Here is a 13681-nt window from a genome sequence, read left to right as displayed (position 1 = left end):
ACGTCAAAAACTATAAATTTTTTATTACCCAAGGACGAAGCCAATTGAAATCGGTATTTTATTTCATCTATTCCCACTAGGGTGGCTCTTAATAAATGAAAGTTGGCTTTTAGCCATTCTCACCCCCTTGTTTGGTGAACATTAGTAAAAAAAATCATCCTGGAGAAATTTTAGGTAAATCTGTTGGGGTTAAGGTGTGCGCAAGCCCTCTGAAGTTTTGAGATGCATTTACAAGGGGAAAAAATTAATTTTTTCAGTTTTTGTAAAAAATTTTAAATTAAAAGAATACTTTTGCAATTTAGTTTAAAAGAATAGAAATGTGTACGTAATTGTCCTTCTAATGAGACATAAAAAATAGAAATTGGTCAAAAAATGTTAAAGTTATTAAAAATTCGCCAGGCCATTAACGTGTCTCAGGCAACTAGAACAAGAAATGTAGGAACAAAATTAACATATTTTGATAAATATTAAAATAAAAGCTCATTTTTACTTAAAATATATCCATATTTACTTCTGTATGAGTTTTTGTCTTCGAAGGATACCGTTAACCTATTCTTAGGTATGACCAAAAAAATTTATTTTTTTAACGGCAGTTTCAAAACTCCATTTTAAAATTTTTAAAAATTTTGTTAAACAAATTTCAGAATTTTTTGATCATGTCATTGGGATTTATTGAGAATATAATAGGGAATAAAAATGTGAAAAAAATTATGAAAATATCTCTTTTAGTTTTTCGTACCTGCGATTTTAATTTTGGAATTTTCGAGAAAAAATAATTATTTGACCATTTTTTTTTTGGCTAATGAGCTCTATTTCCTTACCGTTATGAATTTTAAGTAAAACCTATTCAAAATATTATAGTCCAGATAATTCTAAATATCTAAATAAATAGTTAGTGGTAGTGAAAGTGTTACTAAAATTGGAAAACTTTTCAATATTTGCAATTTTTCTTGGAAAGATATATTTATATATTTCTTGTCCGATTTTGATGAAACTTAACAGAAATATAATACAAAACCTAGTATTTACAAAAACAGCAGAAAAATTAAAATTAACCCTATATAGCACTTGGGGTTAAAATGACCCCAAACTTTTAAAACCATAAAAAAACAAGTAAGAAAGTATGGTCGATCAAGCCCGACCATATAATACCCTACACGAAGTAAAAGAGCAAAAACATTTTTCTTTTAAAATTTCAATAATTTATATTTTTGAGTGATTTTCGGAAGTGGGCCTTATATGGGGGCTATGACCAATTATGGACCGATCACCATGAAATTAGGTCGTGTGATTTATGTCTATATTAACATTAACTATATGAATTTTGTGTGTATATGCTCGTTAAAGTGATTTTCGGAAATGATCCTTATATGGGATCTATGACTAATTATGGACCGATCGCCATGAAATTTTGTTGTGTTATTAATGTATTTAAAGTTATTTATGTTGAATTTTATGTATATACCAACATTTTTAGGAAATTTATGTACATTAAAGTGATTTTCGGAAGCGGGTATATGGGAGCTATGACTAATTATGGACCGATCGTAACAAAATTTGGTGACATGAATTTTGTATATATAAAACTTATTTGGAGCGGAAGTTGTGGAGATACATATATAAATTAAACATTTATGACCGATAAAGTCCAATTTCGGAAGAACATTTGTATGGGGGCTAGGTGAAATAATGCACCGATTTCAGCCAGTTTCAATAGGCTTCGTCCTTGGACCGAAAAAATAATATGTACCAAATTTTATTGCGAGCTGTACTCTGCGCACAAGGTTTACATGGATAGCCAGCCGACCAGCCAGCCAGACGGACGGACATCGTTTAATCGACTCAGAAAGTGATTCTAAGTCGATCGATATACTTTCAGGTGGGTCCTAGACTAATATTTTTGGGCGTTACAAACATCTGCACAAACGCATAATACCCCCCCCACTATGGTGGTGTAGGGTATAATTATGAAATAGGAGCCAACTTATTGACATACAATTTTCTATTTTTTTCCGATAAAATAAAAGTTTTTATACCGGTTACAACAATTTATTTTAGAACTTCTAATAAATTAGAACCAATGTATAACTACTTCCGAAGAACTGAAAGCTATTATGAATGAAAATAGTGTTCCAAAGAACTCGTTCCAGAAGTAATTGCACCATCACTAGTTCCTATGCTGTTATTTAAGTATCTGAAGTAGTTCTGATTGAACATAATCTAGAACAAGTTCCAATAATTTTTCTAGGAAGATTCCACTTTTCTTAAAACAAAATCTTTTTTCATTTACATATGCTTTCGTAAAAATTCAACAAATTCATTTAAATTCCAAATTAAGGTGTTGCTAGCAAATACAAAAAAAATTAAACTTAATTTAAAAGAAATAAATCTGTGCCAAACACAACTTATAAGCCTGACTAGTTTTTGGTTTCTCTAATTTCAAATGCACTTAATAAAGAATTTACATACAATTCTCATAAGTGTCTTAAAAAAAAACATTCTAAGAGTGCGAGTATTTGCTTATTTATGTTCATAAGATTGACAGTTTTGGGGAGTTTTCCATACACACTAGCGGAGATGGTAATAATAATTTTGAATGCAAAATGATGTGTAACTAATTATTGAATGACATTTAGATTATTGAGGTAAAAATACTTGAACTATTACTTGTATAAAATACACAAAATACATATACATATGTATGCTGGCAAATTATTAAGTATTTTTTCAAAAATACATTCAAATTTAAATTAATTACTAACACAAACATACATGTATGTATACCCAGCAAACATAAAAGCAAATGTTTAAAAAATTATAACTTTTTCATTTGATATCAAGTGAAATTTTTTATCACTCAAGTTTAAACAAATAACCCTAATTGTTTAGAAAGCCATTATTTTCAAATACTAAAGAGTGAATCATCAAGCATTCTCTTTACATTTTTGTCTTCAAATTCTTCTCAATTTGAGATCAAACCTTTGCTGGGTATAACCCACATTTACATGCTGGTCTTAATTTTGCTTAAAATTATTAAGACATTTGAAAATTTCAAAGTATTAAATTTATCATAAACAGCCTTGTTGTCATTTGTCTGATTATGTGTGCCATATTCATAAGAGATCTGTTTTAAGATTTCCAAATAAACTTTTGATTTATTTATGAAAATAAAATCTATCTATCAAATAAATTACTGCAATTTGAAAGAAATTAAAAATGAAATGGCAATAAAGGTGTTTGTGATATTTAAACTTGAAATCATCAAATAAATGATGATTTGAAATTTATTAGCTGAAATACGGGCCGATAATGAAATTGAAAGTAGAGCAGAGTTAAGCACCTTATTAATTAAATCATTGAGATGAGTCTGCGAATTTTGTGTTAGTAATACTAACATATTTATCTACCTAAGCATATGTAAAAACTCCTACTAATGTTGAAGCTGGTTGTATTTTTTTGAGTTTAATTGAAAACTATTTGTATTGTATTGTATAGTTAGTTTGTTTTAGGCTTAACTTAAACTATGTATGTACATTGAATGATGGCTTTGCTGTTACATACTTTTGAAAAATTGAAAGTCCAATTTGCTCAAGGTTAGCAATTTACTTTGAAATGGTAAAAATTAATTAAACAATAATGGATGGATGATCAATTCTATCTAGGCCTCTACTTAGATCACTTGTACAATAGAATACACATCTTATTTTTTTGAAAGCAGTTCTAGAATATATCTTAACATTATTTGTGAATACTAGCATCATGAGTATCAATCAACATGTTGCTGTGTCATAATTGTTTTCAACATTGGGGCCAAATATGGTTTCGCTTTTATTTATTTTCTTTTGTTTAATCTTTTGCCCATCTTTTAACTTTTGTTTAATAAAGTTGTTAACTTTTGTTGGTGTGTTGGGGATAATAGTTTTAAACGGGGTTGTTTTATAAGTTTAAAGTAGATAACTCAAGAGAAATTAGGTGACAGCTTAGTCAAAGATCAGAGTTAGATCATTAATATTCCACAATATAATCATGTGGCTATTGTCATATTATTATTCCAACACAAACATAATATGAATCCATCTCAATCATTATATGATCTTATGAGCCACCTTCTTTGAACATAACCTTATTATAAGCTTGGACACAATCATATTATGGTTGTGCTACTATTGTTATACGTGCGTTGAACCATAATATTATTACACATTATTACATTATGATTTCCAATAAACAAATAATTATAGCAAGGGATTAAATTATGATTAAGTAGGATCATATTATGATATTTTATGATGCTGCATATTATTAATATTATGGTCATATACGAACCATAATATAATTCAATCCAATAATAATATGACATTTTTTGATTATGGTCACCACAATCATATTTTTGGCAAACAAATACTTTACTTTCTAATACATTTGCCAGCTAGAAATATAAAGTCAATAATACTAAAGGTAGGGTCACACCTGGCAAATATTTGCACAAAAAAGCGTAACCACTTTATTTTGCACCAATTTGTTTGACGTGTTTACTCTTATAAGTGTTTTGTAAGATCAAACAGCATCAAATAAAATAAAACTAAATTTTTTGTTTTGAATCATCAAAAGTATAATAAGTTTTTGAAATAAATAAAAGAATTCACATGTGTTTTATTTAGTGGTTACGTCTTTTTCGTCAAATATTTGTCATGCTACCCTACCTTAACAAACATGATTTCTTTTAAAGTCCAATCACAAAATGATTGAATTTTTTCCTTAATATTATTTGAAAGTAAAGTATTTTTTTTTTAAATGGGAAATATGATTGTGGTGACCATAATGAAACAGCGTCATATTATGATTGCATTGACTCAAGAAACTATAATACTATGATGATGGTTTAGTGGCCCCTTAATTTATTACACATCCCTAGTTTACTTAATTTTATTTTATTTTTTCCATTTTAAATCCCAGATAATCTTTCATCAAATTTTAACTGCTTTCAGTTTGATGGAATTGTGCAAGTCTAACGCGGTTCTTCTTTACAATTTTTTTGGTTTATTTTTTGGTTAAATAAAAATAACAAACTCTTGTCTAACTGCAGTGGCCCATTAAATTAGTTTTGTGTACTTTTCTTTTCTTTGATTATTATTTGATTATTTTGTTGTTGATATTTTGGTTTCATTGTTTGTATTTAACTGTAACCAAGTCAACTCTATTGAGGTTGATGATTTGCCATAATTTCCCACTTCAATTCAAAACTCATACAACAATTTACTAGTAGTAGGAAGATAAATCAGAGATTCTTAAACTGAAGGAAATGTATAGTTTTTTAATGTTAGCTATAAGTCTCATTTTCTTAAAATTTAAGTTGTTTTCATTTTAGAAGATATATATTTTAGATATATATATAATTGCACATAAATTAGATATAATGTTATAAACAAAGATCTAAAATTAGGGAACGTCTATTCGAAATACTCACTGACCGTAGTGCAATCCTTTGTGATCAAAGTATGATCTCCAAGGATCCTATTTTGATAATTAAACGATTAACGAGCTTTTAAAATTCTTAATTATATGTGAATATTTTAAATCTTATTATTTGTCTGCATGTTTGTCAGATCTTTATCTAGCTGTTTCTATTTCTAATCTTCTAAAATAGTTTATTTTATGTTTGTTATTACATTGGAAAAAACCCATTGGCAACCACTGTTAAACCAAATGCCAGTTTAAAGATGAAATGCATAAAATTATTTTTCATCTTCAAAATAAAATCATCCCGCTAATTTCACACTTTTTTACAACAACAATCGACCGGTTGTTGTTTAAATGGATCAGCAATCCGTTGAGTTGCTAAATAAAACATGTCTTAAACAAATGTGTGAACAACATAAAACGTTTAACTGCAATTGGTGAAACTAATTTCAAATAGGAAAATAAAATACCAATTTCCTTCAAAATTTTTACATTTTGTTAATTTTATTTGTGTGTTTTTTTCTCTTATTTATTTTATTTTATATGTATTTGATGTAACCCACAAACTGTACTTATAGATCTGTAGATGATCTTTGAAATCCATATAAAGCAATAAATTATAGTGCAATGTGATGGCACAGGGAAATGGAGTTAAAACTTTGTAATAAATGAAATCAATTATTTGGGAGGCATGTTATAGGAAGGGATTTCAATAGTTTTTTTAATTCATAGTTGATTAGTTTTAAGGAAATATAAACATTAATGTAAAGGGTGTTTTTTAAGAACTATAACCATAGAATAAACGCATAGAATGAAAGGAGAGACAAATATCAATGGAAAAATTACTCTCTTTTTACACATACGAATGATATAATAACAAAATACATGCAATACATTTTCATGAATTAGGTTTTTGACAACATACTTAGGTTTTTGGCTCTCAGTTACCTATCTAGTTGTCATCTATGCATATAACTGTCAAACGAACTGTTGAACGAACTTTTTGACATTTATGATCAGCATACTCTGGCAAATCTTCATGAATAGATTGACTGTTGAACAACGCTAACAAACTATCCAAATTTATTTTGAAAATCAGTCATCGATTAGCGCAACGAAGACGACTGTTTTATCGGAAAATTGTGTTCAGGGTTGAGACTAAATAAGTAAAATTGCCTAATGTAGTGAGAACAATCCACAACAGACCCAACAGACTTCATTGCATCCAGAAAAATTGCACCGTTTGAAGAGGTTTACACGCTAGTGGCATCATCGGACCTTATTTCTTCAAAAATTAAGCCGAATCCCTCGTTTTGGTCAATGGAGATCGTTACAGCACCATGATCAATGAATTTTTGTTTTAAAATATGGAAGACTTTGATTCGGGCGAGATGCGGTTTCAACAGGACCCCAATCATAGATTTATTGAAAATGAATTTGGTGATAACAGGATTTCGAGAAATGGTCCTGTCAATTGGACTCCAAGCTTATGCGATTTGACACCTCTCGATTATTTCCTGTGGGGCCACGTGAAGTCAATGCTTTATGCAGATAAACTAGCAACAATTGATACCTTGGAGACCAACATTGTTCGTGTTATTCGCAACACAATGGCCAGCAATGATCGAAAAAGTGGCCCAAAATTGGACGTCAAGAACAATCGCGGAGGCCACATGCCCGAAATTATTTTCAAATTCTAATGTCATGTATAGATCTTCCAATTAAAAACTTTGTTTGATTAAAATATGCTTTTTTGTGTAATTTTTTAAATTTTAAGATCTATCGGGTTTAAGATATTTTGAAAGTTAATTTTAACTAGGCTTAAGTTCATTTTTATTATAATTTATTAGTAATAATTCAAAGAATATCACTGAATATTAAAATTTTAAACAATTGGCAAATTGGAATGCATTTTCTACCCTGCCGAGGACGTCATCAACAATCTTTATTGTCAGAGTATATTGTAAATTTCATCTATTTAACTTACTATTATTAGGAATTAAAATATGGGAAGCCAAATTTAATTCAATTCTGTATTAAATATAATATCAAAAACAAAACAAGTTTACCAGGGTTCATACAAACAGTCAGAACTTGAACTGTTTCCTACCAGGTCTGTGTCGATTTCCTGTCCAGTATGTATGAAGTTAAATTAAAATGCTAAGTCCAATAATATATACAAAATAAGTTATGGAAAATATTATAAGTCTTTGTACTACTTAACAAATTTTACGATTTTAAAGTGTTTTTGTCTCTTATAAAATTTTTGTAAAAACATACTTAGCGCCTTTTCACGCTAAGCTACTAATATGCCAGGTATTAAAATATATTCTTCTTTATATTTCATTCAATGTTTGATTACCAAATTTAAAGCAGCTAAGTTCAAAATGTAAATTTGAATATCTATTTCTTAAATATTTTCTATCCCAAAAAAATCTCAATCTATTATTCAACCAAACTCTCCAACTAATCGATTGTAGCTTAAACAAATGTGTACCATAAAATTTAGTTATCTTTTGAATTGAAGTCATGTGATTATGACTTCATCATTATTTAGTTTGAGTGGATTATGGCCATATTAACTAAAATATAACTTTATAACAGTTATTGTTAGATTTTCCATTATTTTGGCATGGCTGATGGCTTTGGTTAAAAAGAGTTTATTGCTATATTGTAATCTCGTTAGTTGGGATTTAAAACTTATTGCAGCATCATCTGCCTTTCCAGACATCATAATGCCACAAGTTGCATAAGACATTTTGAAAGACAAAAAAAATGAAAATGAAAACGAAAACTCAAATATTTGTACTCATGGTATGTTCATTTTTTAAAGTCAGACAACTAGAAAGTAATTTTTTCTGTTTTTTTTTTTTACATTTAGATCACGAGTTAGTCATACAATTTGCCTGTACGTTTCATAAAATTAACTATTAGTTTTTGTGGAATCAAACATAAGGTACTTATATCGAAACATATTCATATTTTACAGCAAATATAATCACATTTGTTTTAAAAATGTTTGTATTTTATAACTAAAATATAATTGTTATTATAGGTTCATTATCATTAACCATTCATAATTCCCTCCCATCTTTTTTGTACGCCTTTTTCTTTGAAATTTTTATTGAAATGACTTTTATATCTCTGCGGGGTAATTGAATAGAAAATCGTGCTAAAACCCTTTAATGTTTAATATTTGCATAAACCACAACAAATTCTCATACATAATTGTAAAATAAAGAAAAATCTGTATAAAAAGTAAATTCATTCGTACATTCATTCATTCATGTTCCTTTATTCTTTGATTTATTTAAAGTCAAATGTTAATTATCTGTTAACAGTGGTTATTTTTTTATTTAAAATCGTTTGTATGGAAATTTATTATGATTTGGTTAGAAAAGCTAATTATAATTAATTACCTGATTATAATTGTTCATCAAATGTTTTAGGCATTGCAAAGCTTAAAGAACATTAATAGGCATTCATTTAAAGTTTAAATTCCCATAGTGCAATTCAAACTAAGGGCATAGAGAACATAGAGCGGAAACTCGAAAAAAACTCAAACAAAAAAATTACTCAAAAGAGTTACACATACGAGTGTTGTTTTTGTTTTCACATAGTTTTTTAATAATACATTCTCACCACTTAGGTTTTTGACAACTGAGTTAGGTCTTTGGCAGGAGAGTTTCCGCTCTATGTGTTTTCTCTATGACTAAGGGTCTGGCTCACTAAATGCAAACGAACATATTTTATATTGAAAACAACAAATTTTAATTTTTTTTACTGTTTTCAATTTAAAATAAGAAAGAAAATGTTCGTTCGCATTTAGTGAGCCAGGTCCTAAGTATTTTTTACAGTAATATGTAGAGGAATCTTATTATGAGCAAAAAATTACTAAATATTTAAATAAAAATATACCGCTTCTACGGAAGCAGTTTTGTAAGAGATATTTATGGTTGTGATTCAACCATAATATGATTGTTGAAACGTTCATTATCTGATGGTAACTGCAGTCCGACTAAATTTGAAAGCTGAAGAACGTAAACCAGCTCTTAGCAGAACAAGATTTGACCTTCAAAAATTAAATAACCATGACCAATAACCTCTGTGTATTTCACTATTGCATTGTTTCAAACAATTATATTGGAAACTCTCCTGTCAAAACCTATCTTAGTTGTCAAAAACCTAAGTGTAATAATGTATTACACAAATTATACAAATATGAATCAGCTGATTTCAGTAATATGGCAATAGAAAACAAACAAGAGAAAATGTCAAAATAGTTGTGGTTTGGAAAGAGGCACAAATATGTGTCACACTCGTTACCTATTAAAAATTGTATGTTTTCTCTCGCTCTGTAAATCACAACCATTGAAAAATCGATGTATAATGTCAAAATAGCCATACGGCTCTATATGAAGAAAGTGACAACTGTCATTTGCTGCATATCTGTATTAATCTGACAACAAAACAAAAACAACACTCGTATGTGTGATTATTTTGATTAATATTTTTGTTTGTGTTATTTTTCTAGATCCTGCCATAGAGAAATATACATAGAGTGGAAACTCTCCTGTCAAAGACCTAACTCAGTTGTCAAAAACCTAAGTGGCGAGAATGTATTAGTAGAAAAAACTATGTGAAAACAAAAACAACACTCGTATGTGTGATTATTTTGAGTAAAATTTTGGTTTGAGTTTTTTTCTAGTTTTCTATTTCTCAATGTTCCGATCTATGTGTGTTTATCTATGGCTCTGTGCATAGAAAAAATATACATAGAGCGAACTCTCATGTGAAAGACCTAACTCAGTTGTCAAAAACCTAAGTTGTGAGAATTTATTAATAAAAAAAAACTATGAGAAAACACAGTTTTAGGCAAAGTATACCAAGTAGTCCAACTCTCTATTTTATAAATTTACTCTCTCACATATACGGGTACTGTGTAAATTCAACACCCTTGTGAGAGAATTATACACATCAAAAGTCTCGAAATTTTAACTATAAATTGTCCAATAAATAAATATAGTTTGATACGCGTAAATTCACTAACACACATTATTTTATAATTTTTTTCAACACATTTAGCACTTTTTCTTTTCCGAAGCAAGTCCATTTCGCACAAACTAAAAAATATTTTTTTTTATTAATTTTGACGTTTTATTTTGTTTGTGGTAGGTTCTAAAATATAGAACAGAGTTTCAATTTTTGGTATTGAAAATAGAACAAAATTTAAATAAATTAAAATTTAAACATTTTTTTAGAACTCTGTGTGTATGGTGAAAATTCAAAACGAACCAACACATATACATTTTTGTAACTAACACATATTTAGACTTAGGTACTTTTTCACTAACACATGTATAGAGTTAGGTACTGCTGTCAAAGAGTTGGACTACTTGTTATACTTTGGTTTTAGGTTTTTTCTAATTTTCGCTCTATGTGTATTCCTCTATGTCCTAAACAATTTTATGTATGAGTTTTTTTCGAGCAGCATTTTTTGTAAAGTGTTCTTTGATTAAATAATTAAAATTTATTTTTCTCAAGGGTCGCACAGTGTGACGTATTTTGGTTTTCTTCACACCGAAAATAATGGTAAATTTAAAAAAGATTAAATTAGCTGAAAGAGTTTAGAGAAGAAATTGATTTCATATTTCCGGTCACCAGCGTAATTCATTAAATAAAGAACTAAATGACATTTCTTTCTTTAGCATGATGTAAAAATCACACTGGAAGAAGAACTAAATTCAGCTAAATAAAGATATGCGTGTAAAATTTTATTAAAACCAAAAAATATATTCCAACAATAAAATAACTATAAAATATGAAATAGTTAAAAATGTATAATCTTAACAGAAAAGCACCCAAAAAATATATCAATTCAAATTTAAAAAGAGCAATGCATTAAATATGCACAGACAAAATAATAAAACAAATCCATTTGGGTCAGCAGCAGCAGCATTTCTAAGGGTTCTTTTTCTTCTACAATCCCTGGTAAGATGTAGATGCAGTAGCTGTAACAGTATCAGCAGTATTGACAGCCATAGTTTGTTGTTGAAATTCAGTTAAAATACGACTCTGTGGTATATCAGTTTCCACCCTACTACCCACAATATCGGTGGCATTAGCACATCGTTCTTGATCAAAGAATATATCAATGATAATGCGCACACCTAGTTTAAGATAAATGCAAACCAACATGTCATTTATTAAAATGTATGTAGCTTCTTTTTATTATTCTTCAATTTGTTTTATTTTTATACGAGTGTGTTTTTTTGGGTCTTGTAGTTAAAGAATTAAGTAATTTTGTGTGTGATTTATGTCTTGGTTCTCATTCACGTTTGAGTCTCTTGTAGTACTTACCACTTGATGTCTTTGCAATTGTGGTCTTACTTTGATAGGATGTTTCAATTGCTGGCTGTTGACAAATTTTGGCCTCCTCAACACTATCGGTTGACAGTAAACGATTCTTTTGCTTCTCAACCACAACTAGAGAACTGTGTTTCTTAAAGAGACCATTGCTGGTGGAGTCTTTATTTAGTTCTGCTGCACAAAAATCATTCAATATCGTTGGTTTAATAGAGGTGGCATCGATGCTGTTGGTGGTACCATTCTCAACCGCAAGAATACGAGTATCTTTAGCATTGATTTTATTACTACTATTTAAGCTAGAGCTTCTAATACAAACACCACCAGCCTCATCATTGTTATCTGTGCTGTGGTGACTGCTGCTTGGTATTTTGTTGTTCTCATTGTTTTGCTGCAATAACAAAGACGATGGTGACGACAACATTTTGGTGGTTGCTGAATGTGTAAGGCTTCTATTTTGGCAACACGTACACGCTGTGCAATTCTTACAGCAAGTGAGGGCTGTGGGATTGTAATCATTGAAATCCATTGATGATTTATGTTCCATTTGGTCAGCACAACGTTTATTAGCATTCATCTGAGAGCCATAATTATTTAAACCACAATATGATGATTTTGTGGCTGCCAATAAATGTTGCGACTGATGATGATGAGGTCTTTTGGCTGTATTTATTTTGTACTTGATTGTATGATTAATTTGATTTGATTCCTCCTTTTTTAGCTGATTATTATAATGTTGAATCATATCGCGCACCGAAATGGGGCCACTACATTCGGAATCAGAATTACAGGCTGAATTCAAAGAATTGTGAACACCATATGAAATTCGTGATATGTTACTGAAATTGTCGTCATCATCTAAACTAAGATCTCTGGGGCGTTTTGTGTTCATGTTCAATTCCATTTTGAGAATAGGCCAAGATGCAGACTTTGAGTGGTAGAAAACTGGGTTTGTTTTAGAATTTTTACAGAAAAGTTGTTATTTTGTGAGAAAATTTTGTTATTTTTATTTTTGTAGTATATTAAAAGGAACTTCAAAATATTTTGTTATTTTTAAATGAAGTAAATTTCTAGGTGCTGTAAAAATCTATGACATAGAGAAATATACATAGAACGGAAACTCAGCTGCCAAACACCCCCAATAAGCATTTTTACTGGAATTAAATTTGAAAGCAAGTGTAAATCAAGCCTTGAATTATAGTCAAACAATTGAATTACAGTTGTATTACACTTTATTTCAATAGCATTCTCCATTAAAAAGGAAAAATAAATTCAAGCCATATCGCACTTCATCAACAAGAGGGTATTAACTCAAAATTTTAAAATTTTCTGTAGATGAAAAAAACAGTTTGTTGTTACATTTTAAGAGAATTTGTAAATCTGAATACATAATAGTATATAAATTCCATTTAAAAATATAATTACATTGTTTTTCTTTTAAATTTTTCCAATTATTGCAAAAAAATCTGTTTTTTGAGTTAATACCATTTTTCTGAAATAATGTGAACAATTTTATTATAAAAAGAGTCACATTTCGAATTAAAATCATAAAGTAAAACAAATTTTATCAACAAAACAGTATCAACTCAAAATACAACCAAATATAAATAAAACAATTTGATTAGTTTTAACCATAGAGAAAACACATAGAGCGGAAACTCTCCTGTCAAAGACCTAACTCAGTTGTCAAAAACCTAAGTGGTGAGAATGTATTAGTAAAAAAAACTATGTGAAAACAAAAACAACACTCGTATATGTAATTTTTTTGGTTGAGTTTTTTTCGAGTTTCCACTCTATGTTCTCTATGGTTTTAACTGGAAACCATATATGAAAATATACGATGCATTTCTATTTC

The 13681-nt window shown here is 29.1% G+C and overlaps 1 protein-coding gene across 1 annotated transcript; it reads right to left on the bottom strand.

The window, feature by feature from the left end:
- Nucleotides 1-11213: 11213 nt before the first annotated feature.
- Nucleotides 11214-12890, bottom strand: LOC135948910 (uncharacterized). The gene is made up of 2 exons (XM_065498361.1): nt 11821-12890; nt 11214-11630 (listed from the first exon to the last, which is right to left on the bottom strand). Exons 1-2 carry the CDS (start codon nt 12728-12730, stop codon nt 11440-11442), a joined length of 1101 nt encoding a protein of 366 aa, XP_065354433.1. The 5' UTR covers nt 12731-12890; the 3' UTR covers nt 11214-11439.
- Nucleotides 12891-13681: the final 791 nt, after the last annotated feature.

This window comes from Calliphora vicina, chromosome 1 (assembly GCF_958450345.1).
Source record: "Calliphora vicina chromosome 1, idCalVici1.1, whole genome shotgun sequence".
Lineage (NCBI taxonomy): Eukaryota > Metazoa > Arthropoda > Insecta > Diptera > Calliphoridae > Calliphora > Calliphora vicina.
This window is presented reverse-complemented; position numbering and strand designations above follow the sequence as displayed.